Here is a 24,935-nt window from a genome sequence, read left to right as displayed (position 1 = left end):
ATCTAAAAAAATGTACAGTAATTATTCTAGTTTTCTTGATATTGTCAGTTTTACTGATGTTGACTCTACATACAACTCCCAAGGAAATGTTTTAACTATTCTTTTTTGGCCTGTCTAATCTCAATATGCATGTATAAATTAATGACTTTCTGTATATGTGAGTAAGCACAATCATTTCTGTGTCCAAACTATCACCACTTAAATATTTACACACAAAACAACCTTGTATTAATAACTGTTCACATTCATTTATTCCTGTCACTGTCTGCTGCTCAGTCTGATAAAAATCCGTTTGTATATACTGTCCTCTAGTGGACGTTCTGTCTCACCGCAATTGAACGTGAAAGCGCCTCATCTTCCCTCGTCTGTGCACATCTGCGACAGCGTTGGCACAGTTAGATTTACGACAGCTGATCCAATGAATCAAATGCAAACACGAGCTGCTCTATAGACACTTTATTGCTGTTTATTGTTTTACACTCACTGGAATGTTTAACTGTGTGTTTGGTGGGCCGCTCCAAACACTCACCCTCCAAAAATCTGTTACCAAACCAAAATTTAAATAGCAAAAACAACTATAATGCAGTAATACAATATACATGACACTATAAAGTCTTAATGTGAATTCGTTCTCACTAACATATAGGCTATACTGGCTCCATTTACAAAATGCTTCTTTATATATATTTATATATATAAGATATAAAACAAGAGCAATGCACATTCTTCAAAATGTAAAGAAAATGTGTTTTTGTATCGATGCAGATATATATCTGTGTGTGAATTCTGTTTGGTGGCAACGAGTAAACACCCAACAGTCGTTGATATCGCGTGTATCCACAGCATACAGAATAATAACATGTTTAACAGCATTGTTCAGGAGATCTACTGGAGGAGAGAGCAGATAATAAAAGAGTACGACAACCCTCAGAGGACTGTAGGAGACAGCGAAATGATCGTTAGGGGTATGAATGAAATGCTCGACATATATTGAAACATACGGCCTATGAGTGTTGTTTAGTGTATGGACAGTACGTATGATTCAAAATGCTCAAGTTTTTAAACAAACTGTCTGTTTTTGAAATCTCATGCACCAGGCAAAAGCCTATTTTGTAAATAAAGACACAGTTCACGGCTCATTTTAAAGGATAAGTTTGACAATATTTTGTATTTTTCTTTCCATCAACAAATCCCATGAAAAAATTACAATTACCATCTTGCGGTTGTACGCTTCGGTCGACCAGTAAAGCTGCAAAACGTGAATCTTCACCTCGGCAAACACAGGAGTTCGATACAATCAGCGCAGTTTCCAGGTGGCCACCCAAGATTAGTGTCAACAATTCAGTAGCCAATTGTGTGAACTTTTGTCATAATAAGTGTATAAATTCTAAGTGTACATTTGTGCAGAATTTGAGAAAAATCGCTCAAAGCGTTTTTGAGATGTGACGTTCAAGACAACGGGACGTACGGACAGAAAACCCGATAACATCATGCTTTCAGCTACAGCTGTTACTGCATGAAGACAACTGATCAAAAGACGCACTGTTTGGATATCCAAGGCCGATATTTCTTATTCCTCTGTAGCGCTGCTGTCAAAAAACGATTAAAAACACTTCAATAAGCCACACTGGGTGATGCTATTCTTTCATACTATAAACACAGTTACTGTAGTTTATTTGTAGTCGCAGTCGGCCGCTGTAAATACTCTGCCAGCACCAAACGTCTATTAATCTGCAGCTGAAAACATTTCCAAACAAAGACACCATTTAAATCCTGTTTGAGTGATGTTTGCTGAAAATGACCAGCTGTTTAAGGAGGTCGTTTAGCATTATTTATAAATAAAATATTTATTTCTGACCAAATTTAAAAATTTAGGAAAGAATGGCGTTGGATGCTTCAGACCAGTTGGCAAATTTGGAAGTAACGCATTGTAAATTTGCATATTTTCATGGGATGTTGGTTAACATTCACAAAACACAAAAATATCCCCGGCCTTATCCTTTAAAGATGTTTTCACCCGTAGCTTAATACAATGGTTACGTGTGTAGTTTGTATGAGATATTATTGCTTCGTTACACATTTATTTCAAGAGTTGGGACTAAAACAAAAAATTCAGTTAGTGAAAATATAAAACATGGTCTGTTGTGGATGTAAACTGCAGACAGTCTTGTTTTCTTAGTGTCTTTAACAATCAGGTTTTTTGTTTTTCTGAACTCTGAAACAATGTCTGTACTGTTTGCAGCGATGGCACAAATGATCAGCGATGAATTTAAAATCTATTGCAGCTACACCCTGCCGGTTAATTATATCGTATTTTACAAAATAGGTGCTGCGGAGTCGTGTGTTTGACACATATGACTATCGTGGATATGGTAAACACACACACACACACACACGCACACACACACACACACACACACACAGTGGTGGATCTCCTCTATGTGACTGAAAAATAGTATCGGCCTCTGTATTATATGTAAGCGCACACTGACTGTCTCTACAAATACAGATAATCAGACTCATTGAGAAACTTAATGGCTACATTTTTATCTAAAACCCTTTTAAACACAAGTGACCAGATCCTAAACGTTTGCATCGTACAAACCTGTCATACTGAACACAGACTCGTGAAAACACCCAAACTGTAATTTATCAAAGGAAGGTTTGTGTCTTCAGAATCACACGTTCTTCACTTTGAACAAAAAAGTCTAAAAACAAAAGAAAGTCCCTTTAAGTAAAAACTGAACAAAAATACGACCGTCTGAACACACATGATGGCGCCTCGTCCGCTATCTGACGAGTGTAACTACAGCTGCAAAGACTGGAGCGGTGAGTGACTGTAACTACAGTGATGGCCGACTAAGACGAGCCCACCAGCTTCTTACACGAACAAACTAAAGGTATCTCTGAATGTGCTCGACAGATCTCAGGCAGAAGAGGAAGAAGTACAGTTTGATTGTAGATTACATCGTGTACTTAGCAAAAAACAGTCCTGGTGATAGTGTTGTCTTTTGTTTTGATCCGTGTCGTTGCTGGGTAGCCAAGGTGTTAGGCTTCATATACCCTGAGGAAGAAAGAAAAAAGAGTTCATTCATCGGTGATTTCAAACCATTATTTAATTGTCTCTTTAATGCCTCTCTCACACAACGTTCCTGGAAGGTTACAGGATAACCTTTCAAGCACCAATGTGATTTTCACTATTCGAACATGCGTTGCATTCAGGAACATTTTCGTCCTGCACCTTTTCACACGAGCCGTGGTAATGTCGATTGTGATCGGCCATAAAATTGGACAGAGGAGGTAGAAGACGGGGAAAGAGACGTGACAGCGTCCTGTCACATCACATCAGTGCGGTTCAACATGTGCAGTGAAATCTCAGCGGCTCAGTCGCTGACGCACGATCGCAACAAATCTGTTAAAAAAAGACCATGACGAATACGATATAATACGACCGTGTAACAGGGCTGACCAAAAATATCATCTGATGATAAAAAAATGATGTATTGTTTCATATGATGTTATATCGTTTCTTTCGTTTACATGATCCGATAATGCTTTGCGCTTCAATTTATTTAACTATAATTTAATTATTTTATTTAACTTTACTACAAAAGTACTTTAGTTAACTTTATAATTGACCTTACCGAACATTATAACTATTTTATTAAACTTTGTTATAGCAGTAGTTTATGTAACTTTAATTTATGGAAGTAGCTGAAGGTGAAGAAGGCGGGTCGTTTACACAAAGATGGCAACTTCTGACTGGAGAGATTGAGATTTAGGAACTTGTGTTGCCCGGGGTGATGCCGAAATCATCAGACAAACTGCAGTAAAGGCATGAGACTTTGTTGTTTCTGACCTGGCTGTGTGACCACAGTGTGGTCGATGTCATGTCGTGCCTCCTGCGTGCTCTGTGCAGGCGTCGCCTCTTGCCGAAACCAAACAGAGTGTTTTCAGTAAACTTTAGACTCAGTTTCTTGATTTTATTTGTTGGCTTTGTGGACGGAGGTGGAAGGACACAATCACCGTATAACCCACAGTGTCGCTGTGGAAATGTTCTTTTGTTCTCAGCAAAATACTGAATCTCTGCCTCCTCCACCGGGCTTTTCGTCTGTGGCTGACCCTGACCTTTGACCTCTGCGTGGTGGAGGAGAGGTGAGAGGAGGATTTTCAACAAAACAAATCAATAAAGCTTCATAAAGAAGCCACTGGACAAGATCGACAACTCAGAGTCAGTGAGGACAGAGAAGAGCTGTATGGTTGGCAGCTTTAAAAATATAAGAGGTAAAAATGCACATATAAAGCGTTTTTTTTTGCACATGTATAGTAATACCTGAGGACCTCATGTAGTTTAAAAATTACCCCCCACGATATTTTAGCAGTTTTTGCCCATGAGAGAAATATTTAGCTGCAAAATGCTCCACAATAATCACCAGCTAGTCACTAAAAAGACACTCTAAAGCTCTGAAGAGCTGAGGGGAACGGCACAGTCTGTGCTTATCGATTTTAGCTGCTTTGATAATAGTTTTTGTCGCAGGATGATTTGGTTATTTTGCAAACTGCATGCTGAGTAGCGCTAATTAAAACAATCACTAAAATTAATGAGAACATTTGCACAACAATGTCACACGGTCACTCTTTTATCGTCAGCTTATGACAAAGACTGAAATATTTTCTCGTCATTTTGGGCATCTCCTTGAAAACAACCCAACTTAAACCCGTTGTCACAAAGGCAATCAGTATCATACATTTATAGGGTGTAAGATTTAAAAATGTCAAGAATTAAAACTCAAGAAAAACAAATATTTCGGATTTTTTAAATCAGTTATTACGAGTGTTACCTGTGTTTGTCCTTCCAGATGCGGAACCATTTGACCAGGTTCTTGGTGCTCTGAAGTTTGGGATGGAGACAATACTCCTGCCCTTTGAACCGAGCCACGTTCTCCATCGTCACGCTGAGAGGCAAAAACAAAACAAAACACAGAGAAGTTAGAAAATAGAAGAATTCAGTGTTTTTACTGACTAAAAGGAGAAATACGCATAAACGCACGGGTTTCCGACCTGACAGCTTCGATGTATTATTTGGGTGTATTAACAAGAATTAAGGCCGAAGAGCGGCATTAAGGATGAACATGACATACATTTTGTATGCAGCTTGAACTTTATTGTGAAAGTTCACTGCCTGCGGTCTGTCTAAAGGACGTGATATATTTAAAATTGCATAAACAAATGAAATCCATTAAAGCTAATCATTTCAGTGTTTTCGAGGTCTTTCTGTTGAGCTGAGACAGATTTCATATTCTGTTCTTCACTGTACATTTTCTTGGAAGTATTTCCACACAGTTGGTGGTAAACATCATGTTGTGTTGCCTAATTTAGATGACAGAACCTGCAGTAGATGAATCCAGTGGGTTAACAGGAAGTCGGCGCTCTGCTCAGTCATCTTTGCCAAAAGGCAAATCCAGTTGAAGCAGCAGCTGCACACAAGTTGTATGCAAGGGGGTTTAAGCACTTTTTTTTGTTCTTTTAATAAGGGAGCTCTGTTTTTAATGGGGGTTTATGCACTCTGGTACTTTATTTAAGTTGAGAGTACAAAATAAATTTCCAGAATTAATCAATTTATTGTCATTGTACCACCTGACACCCCTTTGAGGGCCAGATTTGGCCCACAGGATATAAATTGAGTATCACTGACTTCACTATATATAATAATACATATCAGCCTACTTCATTTATGCATGGAGCCTAACTAGTTTAACCAGTTATTATATTTCTCTGGAAACAGGAAACAGTTTGGATGTGTATTACCAGGAATCCAACTTCTCTGCATTAACCGTCCTGTACAGTGACTTAGAGAAGAAAATTGGGCAAATATTTGACATTTAAACTCGCAGTGCATTTTGGACTATAAAATTGTTTAATTACGCTGCACAATATGTTCATGGAAACAGACAACAACAACAAAAGTTTGAGAGTAGTATGAGGTCAACGACAGGAACAAACTCATGGCTCATTTATGCTCAATGTAATACACATATATGAACACGGAGGGCGCTCTCTCGCTCTCTGTCCGTACTCTGCGCTCACTTTATTCGTGCACGTTGTCTGAAAGCTTACGGATACAGTCAAAATAAAGCAGTACCAACAAAGTCATGAGGGCGGTGTTATGTAGTTCAAGTCACGACGAAGGCATTTTAAAAATGGTGAAACGGGATCCAATAGGTAATATAGTGAAAAGAATTTTTCATCCACATGTTTGGATAATTTAACGGCCTCACAGATCACAGCTGTGCACAACGCTGTCTCTATCAAAAGGTTTATCATCAGCACCTCCTCGACCGTCACCATGTTTGTTTTTGTTGACTTCTGTTGGTTGTATCTAAGCCAACATAAAGGAGACATGGAAGTGTTGGGGGTTTTAGGTTTGAAGCAGACGTGTCTATTTTTGTTCATGTCTTTAAAATTAATGTTTTTATATAAACTTCAAAAGAACCAAATTAAGTAAAAACACTGATTTGGTGGTATTTATAACTTTCTGAAAGCCAGTCTGAGTTATCTGAATAGAGACTATTAAGTTGTGGCACATTGACATGTTTTTTCCCCAAATTTTAGCAGCTATTCTAAACTGCCCTCAATAACGTTTCCGCAGTTAAAAGCCCTCACATTTCAAAAGGCCAGCTTGCGCTCAGCGGTCCGCGACTTGGCAGCGGTGTAATATTATGGAGCTGCCACTGAAAAATGTGACATCCAAGCTCATTGAATCAATTGGTCCGTCTGCTTAAGGCAACGGTAGAGACAGTCTGCCTGCATGTGGCATATTCAGGCCAAACAAGGAAAATGTGGGAAAAACACCCAGCATGCCATGGGGCCTCTCCATCCAGTGACACAGTCAAAGGATCGCCAAACCATGAATGCTAAACAAGTTGACTGGAAGAGAAAAGATTTGACTCAATAAAGACGCTGCATTCAGGAGTTATAAGGATTTAGGTTAAAGAGTTTTGCATCTATTCTCATTCAGTTGTCACTTTGTTTGGCTGCTGAGGGGCAGCTGTGCACCCTTTGTTATGGAAGGACTGAGCTTTGAGTGTGTGTGTGTGTGTGTTTGATAGAGACGACATGAAAGTGCTTTTGTATGCGCGCATGCCAATGGACTCGTATCTGCGAGGGTGTGATAATAAACACACCCTGAATGTTTATCCATGGCTGCTCAGCAGAGGTGAAATTTAACCTCATTACTGTGTTAATTTGAGCTTTAGTTCCTGCTCATTATCATTCACCTGGGCCGCTGAAGTGCAGCCACTGGCGCTAATATGGTTAGCAAAATGTTTGAGGAGCGCAGAGGGAGAGGCTGACAGAGAGCTAAAACAAGAACGGAAAACACAAAAGGAAAAGGATAAAGAAAGGACGTGGTTTTGGCGTTCTTTAATTCCATTTTCTGCAGCTAAATATTTCAACTCCACATGAAGAAGAGGAAATATTTTACCTTTAATTTCATGACATTTATTTGACTGCTATATGTTACCCTGCAGATTAAGATTTCACATAAAAAAGTAGATTATTTTATAAGGAACGCTGTCAAAAAGTACACAAAGTAGCTAAAATAAGCTCCACCTCCAAAAGAAACAACAACATGCTTCTGGGTTAAATGTTCACTCTGTAGGATTTAGGCGGATATATCGGCAGAAACTGAAATAAAATACAGTACGTTTTCTTTGGTGTATAATCACCTGAAAATAAGAACTGTCACATTTGTGTTACCTCAGAATGAGCCGTTAATATCTACACGGGGAGCAGGTCATCATCTATCGAGATCACCATGTTCACCGCCATGTTTTTGTCGTAGCTCAGAACCGACAAACCAAACGCTGTCTTTAGATACGGCTGTTTACATTTTCTCATCAGCCACCCTAGTTAGTTTTTTCTGGTTTTGATCATCTGCTCTTTGTGTTGGAGAGGAAGAGACCTCTGCGGATAATTCGGCTCCTGGTTAAAAACACTGAAATAATTCTAACCAGGAGTTCACACTTGATAGTTTCAGCTGGTTGAAATCTGCAGTCCTCACAGCTAGATGGCGCTAAATCCTACAAACTACTCCTTTAAAGGGGAAATACTATACTTTTTATTTCATAAATTTAATTTAACAGCTAAAACTTTGCAAATTAGGATGTAACATGCAAGTGCCAAAAAGTGTACAAAGTAGCTAAAATAAGCTCCACCTCCACTCGTAACAACAACATACTTCTTATATGAAGTATGTTCCATAATATAACAATAAATATAATAAAACACTCTAAAATCAGTTATTCTGCATAACCTGATTGTGATGCTTTTTTTAATAATTCTGGTGTACTTTAAAAATTTGAAAGCATTACTTTTACTTGTAATGGAGTATGTTTACAATGAGGTATTACTACTTTCACTGAAGTAAAAGATCTGAGTACACCGGACAGAGACACGGGGTATAAGAAAAGAGGCAGTAAGAAAAACACAGTAAAGAAACAGATAAAGGGCAACAAAAGTGAGTGATGAAAAAAGAGGGTGAAAAAATAAAACAAAATAGACAGTAAATAAAGTAAATCCAGTAAATAAAGGACTGAATGGAAAGGAAAAAAAGCAGAGAAAGAAAAGAAATAAGGAGAAAACAGGGACACTTTGTGGCTCTGAGCTTGTCTGTGTGGTTTAGGAGGGGTCGCCCAGAATGCCAAACTGAGCGCCATAAGCCAAACGGCCACAACAAAGGCCAGAGGGGGACTCTCTCCCTCATTTCTCTCCTGCTCGCTTTCTTTCTGTGGCTTTCCGGAGCCCGCTGAGGCTCATTTTTCACTGGGCACCAGCGGCTGGTGGCCCCCATCTCATGCTAATAGAGCAGCCTTAAATAACGGCTGTGGGGCGAGTAACACACACTCACACAGACACACACACGCATACAGACACAGACACAGACGTGCGAGCTTCAGGGGAGCTTTCTTTACTTAAGCTCCACGTCTGGCTGCATAGTCTTTGAAAACACTGCATATTTATTTCCCTTTACACCCGCATATCATTTTAGTCACAGACACAATGTACACACATAATCATTTACTTTCTAACAGTGTTTGTGTAACTTCTGCATTATTTCGACTTTTGTACCGACAAGATTCAACATTTATATCAAAGCTTGTCACTTCAGGCTGGGGTAATAATGTGTTATATTTAATGAGGATTACATAATCAGACTACAAATTCACATTAATCAACCAAGGTTTGTGATTGGATTTTAGTTACATTGTCAAGGATTACTTATTACATTTTTCATTTCTTCTTTAAAATTTTGTAATTTTGAGATAATAAACTTTTTTTATGATAACCTTTTCTTTACACAAATCGCATTTTATTTTCACTGAAAAAGTTTTGATATGTTTAAAGAGAAAAAAGAATATCTGAGGAACTTAAATTTTTGTGGATGTATCTATTTTCAGTACAGGGTGAAAAAGTTTCAATGTTTGATTTCAAGGTAATCCAAAATAATCAGATTAGATTAGATTTTTTATGTAGTTCAAATGAATTACGTCATTAAAAACAAAATTTGACATGTAATTTATATTTGTATTAATGACTGAAATTTTAAACTAATATGACCCAACCCTGGTTATATTAGTAAATGAATCGATAAGACCAAGTAACCACTTGGTCTTATCGATTAATTAATTTTTTTTTTTTTTTGATATCACACTAAATGCAATAAAAATATACACAAAAAATATGACTGAATGATATAATAATCATCTTCATAAGCAATATCTCTTAAATCACTGAGAAACAAACTAATAATTTAATCACTCTGGATCAATGTCATCTGATGAATCAGATTTCCATTTGGAAAACTTTACTGCCATAATCTATGCAAATCATTTAAAATGAGCAATTCATGTGATGCTGTTCAAATTCACCTTTACGTCCAAAAACTCTTTTGTCCAAACAGCTAAAAGAAATATCTTAATTAAATCCTTATATCATGTTTTAATGTATAATTCAAGTAAAAACAGATGCTTTGTTTATTGTAGATGTTTTTTTTTAATCTTCACAGTTTAAATTCCCCAGTGTTCAGTCAAAACATCTCATTACCTATTTTAAAGAAACGCATTTTAATCTCTTAAGGGGACTTTGCACTGACTTACATTTATTCAGTGGAGATTCATCTAAACCTCATTATGCACTTCATGAATAACCCCAAACTTAACCTTGAAACATGTTGGACCCGTCAATTTAATAATTCACGTTGCTTTTTCGACCCTCAAAAGCGACACATTTATGCCACAAATCTGATCAGTTTCTCTCACATGATCTCACTGCTGTTCGGCCGTGGTGTTCTCTGTGTGATATTGTAATTTTCCAGCAGGTGGCGGCAGAGTTTGAGCCTCGGACACAAATCTGTCTCCGGGGAGGCTGACATAACATCCCCATCTGCTGTCCCTTCATGTCGCTCTGACATGAAACTTCAAATGAATTCCACACGGAAATCGCGGCTCACATTTCTAACTACGCGTGAGACTTCATCCTCAGGACTTGACCCAAGATCACAGTGAAAAACATATACATCATGTATACTGTATGTTCAAGTTTATTTATTTAAAGCTGCGTGTCTATCTGAGTGCCACAGGATACTGCGAGCGAGTTTGGACCCCTCCAGAGGAAGAGGCCTCGTTATCGTGCTGCATACCACGATAGCTCAAGTCGAAGATAATAGCTGTGTCTGCTCGAGCTGCGACTTTGTGGGTCAAAGGTCAGATGGCAGAGAGGAGGTGGACAGATTAACCAAATAAGCTAAAACTGTAAGTTACTGCAGTCTGGGATGCAACAACCCCAAGAAAAATACAGGGGATGAAATGTCAATACACATCACATATTTTTGTCATTTTTGCATGAAATAATGTAATAAATACATAATGTAAATAATGTAATAAAGATACAACCTACCTAAAATGAAGCCGATCCCTTTATTAGATTATCATGGAGAAAGTGTTTTAAAGTTCTGGTAAGTGTTTTTTTTTTCTCTCTCCACCTTTCCACCGAATAAATCATTTCTCGCTCCTGACCGCGGGGTGTCATTAAATCATCAGTTAATCATCACACTGTAAATCCTCCCCAAGTGCTGTAAGCACTGACGAGTCGACGGGATGTTTTGATAATGCCCGTACGGCTGCCAAATATTTTTATGGTCAGGGCACAGGCGCTGTTGTATAATCTGTGTGTCAGGCAGGTACAAACACTCAGATTATTATGATGTGTGGGGCGTGCCAGCACAGGGAGGAAGAGGGGAAGAAGAGGAAGAGAAACGAAAGGAAAGAAGACAAAAGAAAACAGGTTAAGGTCAAGGGATCAAGGTAAGGAAGCATACAAAGGATGAGAAAGACAAAGAGGGAGAGCGGGAAGAGAAAAGACAATGAGCTGGACATACAATGAAGATATGAGTGGAAACCGTGGAGAGAAATAAGGTGAAGGGTGGAGACAGAGAACAGAAACGACGTCTCACTCACAATATCATCTTCTCTTGGCAGAAGGGGTGTTTGGGTTTGATCTCCAGCTTCTGCACATCCTTGTATCTGATCTTTGGTCCTTTTCTGGTGCACCTGCACTTGTAGGCTGTCGAGAAACCAAACACGTCCGTTGTCAGACTTAAATCATCAAAAGTAACACAATAAGATGATAATGCTGTGGATTTAAAATGAATGGAAACTGATCACGTTGTGTGACAGATTATTAAAGTTTGTCTACTTTCACAGATATCGAAGTGACGTACACGTTAATGCTTTGTGATTTGATGGCAAATTAGCTCTCAATCAGAGTGCAGTTTATCTTTAAATCATACGCTGAAACGCTGGAGGATTACAGAAGCAAATATTCATCTGCTGAAACATCACAGGCTTTTACAAACACAGTTTCTATCAGTCAACTTTATTCACACACTTTCACAAAACAGTAAATGTTTAAATTAAAGATTAAGTCGTATATATAAACATAATTAATGAATTCTAACTTAAATGAACTTTTAGGTTGAAAAATAGCTTAGTTTCCACTAAACATCTAAATGATATGCTTCCTCAAAAATTGCTGTTTGGTTAATCTCAACATTATGAACTGATTTGCTATTTTATCCAATGCAGCTCTGATTTTTTCTGCATTCCCACTGACTGTTATGCAAAAAGAACCTGTGGCTTCAACAGAAACCCACTTTTACGCAGCTTTTCTACCAAACTAACACCACTGTGAATAGATGCATTCACTGTTATCACTGAGACAAAATGCTTTCAAACTACTTAACTATCTTTACATTTATTACATTTCCGTCCATTATCCTCTTGAGGTCCAGCTTTCTTGTTGCTGCGACTTCACGCTGCAGGATAAAGGCGAGGAGATGAGTTTTGCTGGACTGTAATATTAGTGATGGGAGGTGATGACCGGGATAGTTCAAGGTTTCCTTCATCCATCACCTGTAACCTGTCCTCATCGCCGGCCACTAAATCTATCACGAGCTGCACAGATGAGCCAGAACAGCCGGACGACACTGAGGTTAATGTTTACATGTGATACTGTAATGGAAGTTTGGATGGAGGTAAATGGCTTCAGTAAACGGAGATTAGGTTTCCTTCCTTAAAGACAAGTCTCTTTACTAACACATATCCTGCGATTTAGGTTATAATAATACATTTTATGTAAGGATTGAAATCATTTAAGTGACTTTGAAAATTGAGTGTAAGTTAATGGTGTGAAACGTATTGCTTTCTTCTTTTTGTCCTAAACTATGATGCTATGTGAGAACTTTTAGACAATATGTGCTTTCTTAAGAGCTGTCAAAGACTAATAATGCTCCTGGCAAATACAGACTAAGTCTAAAAGTGATTTCATAAAATATTTTTAGATTTTCAGATTCTTTTTGCTCAAAATGTTTTCCTCATTAAATGTAATTCCATAAGAAACAATAGCATATAATTCCATCATTTCCCAACTCCCCCCTCCACATGGCCCTCTGAAAATTGGCTGTAAATTATTTTAGGTACATATGGCGAGCATCTCATGTTCTGCCAAACACACAAAGTCCCAGAGTGGTGTTCAGGGTGTAAAAATGCTTGCGAATGCCAACTTGGGTCTCATTACAGATTTTCATGTTTTTGCATTCGTCATCATATTGTAGTTTAAAGGTTTCACTGTTTATGGGTGAAACTACATGCAGCAGGTGGCATATGGGTGGTGTCAACATAAAGTTATTTGGTGAGCACGGCAAACAAATTACTGGCAAAGTTTAACTAAGCTTTTGTTTTCAGAGTCTCTTTGCCATCAACGTTACGAACATCTCAAAATAAGTCTGGATAGGAAAGACTGATTTTGCACTTGATTTCCCTCATGCACACATTGCAAAGCAAACGAGGGCTCAAACCCCTGCATCTCTCCACTTATTGTTATTCAGTTACATCACCATAGCTTCAACGCAAAACACCAGTACAAGTACAAACTTAAACTAAAAATACAGAAATACAAAGTCTTTACCTTCTGCACTCAGGACGTATAAGGCCACCACTAACAGAAGCAGCACCGCGGTGCACCGATGCATGTCTTCACAAGTTAAAAAAAAAGTTTCTTCAAAACAGACTCCTAAAAATCCGAGCACTCGAAAACACACGAAAAAAATATCAACAAAAGTCTTTCGTGGTGCAAATAAAATCCACTAGCAGTGACTGTTTGAATCGCAGATCGGAAGAAGCTGCTGAGGGTTTCTGCTTTTTTTTGGAGTCCCAGCGGAGCGCTGATTGTGCAACTCCGTCTGTGCGTCCTGAGCGCTTGGATGAACCTCCAGTCACTCGTTTAGGTCTCTCTCTCTTTCTCCTGCTTGCTGTGGAGAGGCAGGCAGCAGCTCTTTTTAAAAGCTGCCCGCTGTCCCCTTCTCATTAATATGCACGGCCAGGCAGCGAATCAAACACTTGTGGCCTTCGAGGGAGAAGTGGAGAACATGGAAAGGGAGGGAGGGGAGGAAAACAAAGAAAAACACGGTTTGTTCACGAAAAACGAGGGTGGAGTGACGTCCGATGTTGGTCAGTTTATGTTAGATTCTCACTGTAATCGTTCAGCGTTTGTCCTGATTATAGTCTGACGGACATAAAGTTTTTAGTAAATGAACGTCATAATGAAAGGATTGGTGACAGTTGCGCAGTTAAGTGGAGGGCGTTTAAATGTAATAACGGAATATTTCAGTCAGATGTGCTGACTTTTGTGTGTAGACCTACAATTATATGGATCATAATTTCATTTACAGAGACTTACATGCTTAACAGAGTTCATTACAATATCTTTGAATAGTTAGTTATGTTTTTTTGGTCATCAGCACTTTGCGCGGCTGCCATGACCACAGAGGAAAATCGCCTCTTAGCTCATCAGAAGCACCTTAAACTTGTGTTGTCATTTCAGATCAACTGTTCAGCTTTCAGGCTACATTTTCTTCTCAATAGCCAAATATTGACATAAGCCTACATGTATAAGATTAAACAGATTTCATGTCAACAATTCAACAGTGGTTCTAAATCAGTGCACAGGTAAAGACCATCAGCTCTTGTTTAGATACCAGAGACAGGTTTGGAAATAAAGGTAAACCACAGGTAAACAACAGGAAGGCTACTTTTAGCCTCTAGCTAGTGAGTGGTAGTGGTGCAATAATACACTCTGCAGTGTCCTGATATACTGTTTGTTAATGATGAATAAAACAGGCAAAAACGCAGAGTAAGGCCAAATTTCCTCAGGAGCTGGCACCAGATGTAAGTGTGACATTGGAAAGGCACTGGACTCTTACGTTGGACACATTTGATTTTGACTGGAATGAAAATCGGCTTGACAATATTTTAAATGTTAAACACTGCTAGAATTTCAAGTTGTGTGGAAGTTAACATAACGTTTTGCAGACACTGGATTTTATTTCCCATTTATACACATACCGTACCACTAAATATTGTTTTCCTATCTTAAGATAATGTTGGTTTGAGATGGATGAAAGATTTTGCTTAACAAAATGACTAAAAGCCAACAACATTTTGATGTCGACAGTATTCAGCGTCTTATTGATGTTGGCATTAGACATCCAGACATTACATTTTGGTCACCAGATGTCACAATATAAATTAAACCAGATATTTACTAATAATTCAATCATTAATTCATAGACCGTAACTGCTTATTCCTTTAAGGGTCATGGAGAAGCTGGAGCTTATCCCAGCTGACACTGGGCGAGAGGCGGGGTTCACTCCGGACACGTCGCCAGACTGTCACAGGACTGACACATCGAGACAGACAACTATTCACGCTCACATCACACCTACGGCCAATTTAGAGTCGCCACGTGACTAGATCTGCATGTCTTTGGACTGTGGGAGGAAGCTGGAGAACACTCATGCAGAAAACATGCAAACTCTGCACAGAGGGCCCCCACCACCACCACCCAAGATTCAAACCTCCCACCCCTTGTTCAAATCCGGGACTCTCTTACTGTGAGGCGACAGCGCTTACCACTACACCACCATGCCACCCAAAATCTCACAATGTTCATGGCAAAGTCGTTTCTTTCTATAGGCCTACTAGGACACACCAGAGACAACTAAATAAATCAAGAAAACACTGAATGGTCCATGGAAATTCACTGAAACTGAAAAAAAGTAGATCAAGCCACATTACAAGTTTTTTTTTTCCTAAAAAATCAACACTTTTGCAGCCTATTTGTGTGAACTTGTGTAGAAGAAAGAAATCGCAGTGAGGCCTCAAATATTTCTACACACAAAATGTCATTCTATCTAAACATGAATCTAACTTCTTAAAACATGGATCCAACCTCTGTTGAATCACCATCACTGTCAACCTTTTTTTTCATGTTTTATATTTAACTAAATTCAGTTAAGTCTTTTTCAGCATCAATATACTCTGTGGATGTGAATAAATGCCACCATTGTATGAGGGGATGCCATCAGGCTGAACCATTGGCCTGTAAGAGATAGCCCTGAGAAGAAGGTCTGACCCCACCCACCTGGGACGCTCTGACCACCGGATTAAACAGGATTCATCACTGTGCCGCATCATCGGGGATTTGTATCAGTGTGTGTGTTTGTGTGTGTTCACTGTGTCCTTTCTCTGTGTGTGTGTTTGTGTTCACCTCCCTGCCCTCAACACTGATGCAATCAGCTGCTGTCATCACTCAAACCAGCGGCCATGAAATGTCTGTCTGCACCGATGACCTTTCTGTGTGAGTTCATGCCTACATATCCATATTTGTGAGTACGAACATGCACATCTGTAAAATGCAGCCCAATTTTCAGTCTTGATATACCTGCAGCCTGATGGAGACACCTGAAGTCTGGATCACATAGAGGAAGAAATCTGACTCTTCCGCTCCTTCCTTCGCTCCTCTGGTTATTCAGTAAACGTCAGTAGGACATGACGGCAGCTACCGTTTACAGCAAACTGTGACGGATTATGATGGGCGCGACCCCCGCAGGACACTGGCGCTGTGAGAATCCATCTCCAGCTAGTTTGATCTCAGGATAAAAGACACGGGTGAGCTGTCTGTTCCAGTCTTCAGCTGACGTGACTGATAATCAGTCGGACGCCTGTTGTCTTCATCCATTAGATCACTTCGGCTTCGCTGAATACCCAAAGACAGAAAGACACTGAAGTGAAATAAATGCAGAGGATTTCAGCCAAAAGGAATCTGTCTTGAAATGATGATGAAAATGACATCATTTGTCATTTTTAATAAGTCAAAGATGGTGCTGGTGAGAGAAAGGTTTACTTTATGATCACTTGAGGACATTGAGAATCTCTCAAGATTTGTGTTTTCTTTTGTGTTTATACATAAAAGGACATAAAAGAACATTTTCAACAGATGCTACCAGGAAGCTGGAGCCAATTTCTTTAACAAATGGTTTGTAATGAAATTTGGAAAGCCCAGAGGCCTTTGTTCCCAACCTTTTTTTCTGTCAAATGTTCCCTCTCATCTCCATCAGATGAAGTCATGTACCTCTTCATCCACACCAATTCACTTGTGTTCATTTGAACTGATATTAAACTGGTTGCTATTTAAAGGCCTAGTGTGTTGGATTTGGGGAGACACTTTGACATAAAGAGAATACAATAATCAGAACCGCATTTTCATTAGTTTATAATCACCTGAAACCAAAAATCGCTGTGTTTTCCCTCCCTTAGAATGAGCCGTTTGAATGACAAAAGCTGGATACTGTATATATATATGAGTTGTGACACCTCGGTGAGACACCTGCCAGGCTGCAGACCACTGTTTGAGACCAACAAACAACAAAATTATAGTCCGACAAGGTTCATCTAGTCTCCACTGAAACTTATTGGGCTAATTTTCTTATAGACAGACTAGTAAGATGTTTTTTTTACCTTGACATGTTTCGACTGTTGTCTTACTGCAGTCTTCCTCAGAGGAAGAGTCCTGTGATGTTGTTGGGACGTGTCCTGTCACCTGTTTTATACTGCTTTGGCTGTCCTGTCAGGTATTTTATCATGATCCAACAGTGGTGCTTGTTCCCAGTCCATGATGTGGTCACAAAAACATCACGTGACTCCTCTGAGAAAGCCTGCAAGAAGACCGCAGTTGAGACATGTCAAGGTAACAGAACATCTTACTAGTCTGTCGTTAAGAAAATAATTACCCAAACAACAAAAGTGCTTGTTCCTTCCATCTTCTAGCATTTGTTTAGCCACCAATTGTTTTTTAAGCAACCTATCAGTGTGTTTTTAAGTGGGGATTTTGGCACAAAAAGTGGGTATTATAAGCAAAGACAACCTTTTCCTAACCATAACCAAGCATTTTGTTTTATTTTGCCTAAACGTTCTGACATGCTAACCACAGCGCTGTTCAAACATAAATAAATGATAAGCTTCAATGTATCCACCTCATAACAACCTACAATGTAGTGTGTAAGTAGTTTGCAGAAATGTAAAATACCAACATTTTTGGCTGCTCGAGTTAATCCTCGTAGATCCCCATATCAAAACGCCAGACTGTACAGCAGAAATAAACATATTTACATGAAAGAGTCACAGACTGTTTGCTGATAGTGTCCTCAGCTTCTCAGGCAGAGCCACCCTCATTCCTTTTCTCGCCCAAATACGGTCACTTCTGGCTCCAAAAAAACAACCTTGCGGCTTCAAAATGGCAGTCCACAAACCAATGGGTGATGTCGCTGTTGCTTCGTCCATTATTTTTACAGTCTATAGGCGCAGAAATGCCCCTGGTTGACAATCACTGCCTTGAAGTACTTCAGTCTTTGCTTTAAATAAACTCTTCAGATGAAGCGACTCTTAGTTATAACCTCCAGAAGAGGCTGGTGAGCAGTTCAGAGTCAGTTCCTCTTTTTATGGCATTTATCATTAAAATGGGCTTTGAGGGTTAAAACCTATCTCTATCTTACAAGAATATGTGCAAAATTGCAAAATAAACAAAATGATTCTACATTTTAATATTGTATTTACTTTTGATCCATGAATTAAGACATGCATCCAGTTCAAGAGAGCAAACCTCATTACACAGAATCCATCACAGATTACACCACTCCCAAAGATTCAGTGCATCGATTTGTTTCCTAAAAAATCTCAGTAAATATTCATAATTGGTTTCTTTTTATTTAGTGCTAAAATAAAAGAATAGAAAAATTAATATAAAATAATTTTGCCAGCCTGAGGCATCACTATGACCATCACAAAAGATCAATGTCATTTGTCAATAAACGCTTTATTTTCTGACACTCAGAAAATTTTTTTTTTTCCTTTACACGATAAGTTAAGACAGCTGTTTTGTGAAAGTGGTGGTCAGAATAGTTCATCTACGCTCTCCTCTCTAATTTTTTTAACCTGACTGAATTCATCACAAGGAGAGGGACGACGTCTCGTTACATAAACCTGGCCTCCGTCTGTCTCAGCCGTCTAACCTGCACAGTAATGTGATGTAATGGCTTTTAGTGGACTTGGCAGCAGACCTAATTCACAGGGAAATAGTTTACCCTAAAGTCAAACATGGCAGAGGGTGTGTGAAGTGTGTTTGGGCTGTTTAGTTTAGAGTGATTTGCGGTCAAAGTGTGAGTAGAAAAAAGAGAGTTTATTTGTGAGTGATGTGTTGGCAGCCAGACTATACAGGCTGCAGTCTGTAACTAAAACACACAGAAACTAAACAGGTTGATTATAGCCGTCAGTGTATAAACTGTCTCTGCAACTGCAACTGCTGCAAAACAGCTCAATGTGGCTCCAAGTTAACTGTGATATGGAAAGTTTTAATAATTACTGTGAACACATCAGCCTGTCACTGACATGCAGGCATGTGGTACTTGAAAGAAAAGCACCTGCTTCCTATTTTGTGTCACAAAACAATCCAACACGTTCTACAGAGAACAAAATTTTAGAAGAAAGTAGTGTTCTGAAAGCAGACAACCATATTTTGAAAACTGTGACACTTCTTAAAGAAAAATATCAAAGCTGGAGTGAGGGGTTTTTACATAAAAATGACCATCTGTTAAATGTTGTTAAAAATCCTTTGACAGCACACAGTGCTGTGTTCAAAGTATCAGTACTTCAATGCTGTTTTTGATATTACATGCTTAAAGGATCCCTGTTAATTATGCATGTAATAGCACTGAAGGTACAAAAGGAAAAAACAACAACCAATCTACAATCTCATTTTCAAGGCTGCACAGGTGAAACAATGGGGAAGAAAATCAACTGGTTCTCAACCTGCGGCTGCTACAACATTCGCCCCAGCAACGAACCCTCCGAGCAGCTGAAGGCAGAGGGCCGAGCAGGCAGCACCATGGGAGTGGATGTCACAAATGTGTTCAGTGTTTTCTGTACTAGGACTTTCTTTTTTCCTATGGTATTGAGAGTCAATAATGTAAAAAAGAAATTGTTTTTACTACACATTTCCATGAACAAAATTCCCAAGCTTTTCCATGACTTTTTTAGGACCCATAACGATGAGTTTTTCATTTTTTAAAAAATATCAGATTGAAATTCTATACAAACATAATTTCAGCTAGCGGGCATGCATTAAGGGAGAGAAGAACACCAGGGAGGAAATTAAGACAAGTATATGATGGTAAACTGAACATCACACATATATTAAAGCTACATTAATTCAGCAGCTACAGAAAATACATTTACCATAATGTTACATCAAGGTTATCCACAAATGACAACTGTAAAAATTTTTATAAAACAACAAAATTCCATGACTTTTTTTACATTCATCAATTATTGTGACTAATTTCGCTACTTTTCGGGGCCTGAATAATGTGATTGTGAAATTTCATGACTTTTCCAGGCCTTCCATGACTGTGGAAATGCTGCATAACGCTGTATTTTGCAGTATACTGGAGTTGTGGTGTTTAGCATCTGTGGCGCCTTTTCTGTGTTGGAAGTGATGCATTTTATGTCAACCAGCCAGAGGTGAGGAGGGCAGGAAGGGAGGAGAAACAGCAGCAACGGAGCAGCAGTGAGGAGTGTGGTGGAAAATCCCAAGAAATGTCCAAGAAAGGTTCCTGGAGTGGATGCTCAAAAGAACCACAGCGTTCAGAGGAAGGATTAAAATGAAAAAATGTCCGCCTTCCTTGCAGGGTCAGGGGGAGATGCGGTTGAACATTACACGCAAATTAACAATGCTTTCATAAATTTAGACGAAAAAGGGTAACATAGGCAAAACTGAACTAAGTCTTTAAAATCTCTAAATATGCATTATTTTGTCTTGTCATTAATGGTGGATTTGCTCTGTCTGAGGACATCGAGGCCTGGACCTCAGGGGGTGGACACCTGTGTCCACTGTGTGTCTTTTGAAGCCAGATAATTTCAGCTAATCCTCAGTTCTGAGGGTAGTTTGGGGGCTGAGATTAAAGGAGTGGGTGTGGGAAAGTGATCATAGTAAACAAGGACTCCTCAAACATTAAAAAGGAAATAAACCTGTGTGCATGTGCTTATTTGGCAGTGCAGCATTATATAAATCACGGGGCTTTAAGATCAGTTGCTTCAAGTACCACATCAATCAATCAACCTATCAATCAAAACCCTTTATTAACTGATTTAAATAAGGTGAAAGTTAAACCTTAACGCATTGTGTATTTAACCATGGAAACATGTATAGTCATACAATGTAAGTTCTAAATGAACGGGTGGATATATCTACTAAGATTTTAATTTGATTTTTTAATTTTTCAGGTCAGTGCTCAATATCTTTCGTAGAGATCTATTTTGCATTTCACTTATTTGCATGTTAGTTTGCGTTTCCCTCAGGTGCTTCTGTTCCCTCCAACGGCCCAAAGATGTCAAGAAAAATAAAGCTTTGAGATTTGCATGCACGCAGGTCAGCTGGCAGACAGACATGTAGACAGACAGGCAGGCAGGTGTTGAAGGTAATTGCAAGAAATAATGATGGTTTCTACGTGTTTCGGTAATGCAGGCATGTAGGGACACAGCACACAGACAGGTGTGCAGATGCTGGGAAGCAATTGCTGGTAATAATGGGATGCTAAGCAGTGGTTATGTTGTGTCTGTTTAAGTTCATCACATTATTCCAGGAGTGATGACTAAACGAGTGAAACCAGAATATTCCAGTGTGTACAGTTTACAAAGATTGATTCTGCAAACATTAAAATGTGTGTGCTGCTCTGTGTGAGTAGCTGAGCAGACACACAGAGAAAGGACGGACAGACAGGAAGATATGCAAAAAGGTGTGCAGAGGCAAAGAGGCAGGCAGGTGTGAGAGGATAATTCATCTCAGGTGACTGAGGTCGGGTGGAGGGTGAGGCTCACTGCTCTGGGCAGGGATGTAATTGCTGTTTAAACTGTCATGTTCACATCATGCTGTTTTCACAAGCGTACAGCCGTCAGGATAAACCGTGGTAGCAGGATGGGTTTGACTGGAGGTTTGATCTCTTTCCTTTTTTCCTCCAAGGTGCAATTTTCCTTCCTCTTATGGTAATTTCCATTTGAGTCGCCATCATTTTGAATATTTACTCACATTACATGCTATTGTGCACCCTCTATAATTCAGTTTACACTACATAACAAACATCTAAAAGACTAGACTTTCAAATGACACATTTCCATTAAAAATAAGCTGAAAGTAAAAACTGACTTTACAGCACTACTCTGTGAGGCCTGACATTATAAATGCCATTGATTATTCACCAATCAGCCAAAACAATAAAACCAGCATTTATGTAGATGCCACCTGGTACACATCACACTATTGTTGTGTTTTTATCGTGCAGGAAAGTACCAAACAGCATTTATTGCGTTTTCAAAACCTCTTTCTGCTCTCCGTCCCATACGCTCTGACAGAAAACGGGAAAATGGCTTTTGGGTATTCTAAACCCTCAGCCTGGAAATTGTTGCAGAATGATTTGAAACTCTAGGAGCTGGTGCCATTAATGTTTTTAAATCTAAAATGAAAGACTTAGAAACAGATTCTGCAGGATGTCGATGCTTTAAGCCTGCCTGGTTGAACAACTGACTCCCAGAAAGTTCTCTTTTAAAGCAAGTTTTAGGTCTCCTGTGAAAAAGAGATTATTTCTGGGTTAGATAAAGGTTAAATAAATAAATAATCACCCAACCAAACAGCCTCACTCACAAACCACAGCACTCAAACTCTGGTGCCAGACACTAGTGGATGTCCCTCGGGGATCCTGTTTCCAAGCCTCAACAGAGTCAGGTCAGAGCTCAGTCCGATCCAAGGAGGACCCACTGTGGATCAGGGGTATCTCTGGGGTTCCTGTCACAGTTTTTGTGTGTGGCATGGTACATTGTCCTACTGAGGGGGGCACTGCCATAGCAGAAAATGCCTGTGATTTTAATCCAGTGCGAATCAGCCTTGTCCGTAATTTGTAAAGTAAAAATTCCAGGGAAAATTACCGACCATATTTCAGCAAACACAGAGGTCATGGGATAATATTAGTCCTGTGCGAATCGGCATTTCTTGTGATTTGCTGGTGATTTTTTTTCTATGCACCATTTTCTGCCTCTGTCCCAGTCAGGAAATATGGAGGCTGCGGAGGAAATTAGAAATGAATGTTTATGAATGAATGTTTTTTAATATTAAATGAAAAAAGCTGAGCACGGGTTGATTTAAAGATTCCAGGATGTTTTGTGGAGCCTTGACATATCCGGGGAACAATATTAGTAAATTCAAGTAGAATACAGATATAGCTTATCCTGTGCAAATGTGCAGCATGAAAAACAGACATGGGGGGGTTTACATGAGGTTCCCAGGTAATACTAGTCCTGTGGGAATAGGGCTTAAGAAAGTAGATTCCTAGACCTAGTGTAGTTTTTTTTAAACAACACTACATGTGGAACGAGTGGAAATTGACATGCCTTCCCCTAGCATTCAAAACTGACACTAGAGGGGCATCTACAGCTTCATTTTTAAAGTGAAGGGCCACCTACCAAGACAACTTTGAAGAGTTGGAAGTGAGAATGTGCTGATATTTGACAAGCACCACAGATACCTTACAAATAAAATAATTTTGTTGAAATTATGCTCAAACTAAAAGAGAGACTCAAACCTTTTACGGCTCTAAGTAAGAGTGAATATCACACAGAGACTACACTCAGTGACATAAAATGATCTGCAGCGACGTGAAAAGAACAGAGAGGACAAACATACCATCAGTTGTAGCTTGTTTAGATTTGCATGGCTTCATCGGGAGAATCTGTTCATAAATATAACTCGCTCTCTGTACAGTTTTATAGAAAAAGAGAGAGAGAGAGAGAGTGATCATGCGTGTGTGTGTGTGTGTGTGTGTGTGTGTGTGGAGAATCCTCCTTGAAACCCCTTATATCCACGTCAGTTAACACATAAACAGACAGGCCATTACTGCTCAGCAGAGACTCTCACTGTCGATCTGTTTTGACATATATCTCTGTAGGAAAGTATGTGAGTGCACATAATGTCCGCAGGGCTGCAGGAACATGAGAGCTCACCATGGTGAAACAACAGAAACATCATGTTCTATCACAAATACATCAGACACGGGGCCAGAAGAGGTATGGGCGACTACTACTACTGAAGACTGGGATCACTGCATATATCTGTTATATAATACACAAGGTGCTGAAATGTACAGTTAGTGGAACAGAGAGGAAGAAAAAAGTTTTCTAAAAAAAAGTAATTGAAAGATGACTCTTTGCTCAATGATGCTCGGTGGAGTCAAACACCAAAAAGATGTGAAACTGACGTAAACGGAGCCGTAAAGGCTGTAGCTTGTATTAAACTATAGCACGGTTGATGGAATAAAGAGTAAAAAATGGATTTAAAAAAACATTGAGATTAGTAGAAATAAGAATAAGGTACAGATTTCTAAAATAATGACTTGTCTGGAAAAAGTAATCACTCATTGGTTAATTTGAGGAATAATTTAACATTTCGGGAAAGACGCACTCTCCCCTCTCATATCTGTGAATTAAGTTTGGGGCTACACAAAGCAACCAGTCAGCTAAGCTAAGCATTAAGACTTAAAACAAGTGAAAACAGCTAGTCTGGCTCTTTCCAATGGTATCCTTTCCAAAATCCTCCATCATCACCTCTACAGTTAACCCAATCACCAGAATAAAAGTTGGCATGGTAGGTTTCAGCAAACCATGGTTACATTACATTTAAGCATTGTTATATAGCAGATATGATAACATTTTACATTTCTTTATGTTTCAACAATGCGGTGTTTATGTGTTGTTTTGTTTAGTCAAAAAACCAACCACTGGTTGGGAGAAGATCAAATTTTGCCTAAAATACCCCATTTTGGTGTCACAATCTCTGCGCAAAACAACTGCTTTTTGTGGCAGCATCCACAGAGGAACAACAGCAACGAATCGCTGAAAGGATCGATGTTTGGCGGCTAACCTGTTTTGTTGTTTTTTAG

General features: G+C 39.1%; 1 protein-coding gene and 1 long non-coding RNA gene across 2 annotated transcripts in view; both read right to left on the bottom strand.

The window, feature by feature from the left end:
- Positions 1-441: 441 nt before the first annotated feature.
- cxcl14 (chemokine (C-X-C motif) ligand 14) lies at positions 442-13,891 on the bottom strand. The gene is made up of 4 exons (XM_042493591.2): positions 13,525-13,891; positions 11,517-11,622; positions 4,842-4,955; positions 442-3,064 (listed from the first exon to the last, which is right to left on the bottom strand). Exons 1-4 carry the CDS (start codon positions 13,586-13,588, stop codon positions 3,049-3,051), a joined length of 300 nt encoding a protein of 99 aa, XP_042349525.1. The 5' UTR covers positions 13,589-13,891; the 3' UTR covers positions 442-3,048.
- A 2,433-nt stretch (positions 13,892-16,324) lies between these two features.
- LOC148188851 (uncharacterized) overlaps positions 16,325-24,935 on the bottom strand; it is a 207,226-nt gene continuing 198,615 nt past the window's right edge. Inside the window, exons 11-13 of the long non-coding RNA XR_015777207.1 lie at positions 17,416-17,612; positions 17,179-17,302; positions 16,325-16,654 (exon numbers count right to left, since the gene is read on the bottom strand). This is a non-coding gene — a long non-coding RNA (uncharacterized LOC148188851). The remainder of the gene's footprint in view (positions 16,655-17,178; positions 17,303-17,415; positions 17,613-24,935) is intronic.

This window comes from Plectropomus leopardus, chromosome 8 (assembly GCF_026936395.1).
Source record: "Plectropomus leopardus strain MGB_pleo_1.0 chromosome 8, ASM2693639v1, whole genome shotgun sequence".
NCBI lineage: Eukaryota > Metazoa > Chordata > Actinopteri > Perciformes > Serranidae > Plectropomus > Plectropomus leopardus.
The sequence above is the reverse complement of the archived record's forward strand: the minus strand, read 5'-3'. Positions and strand labels throughout refer to the sequence as shown.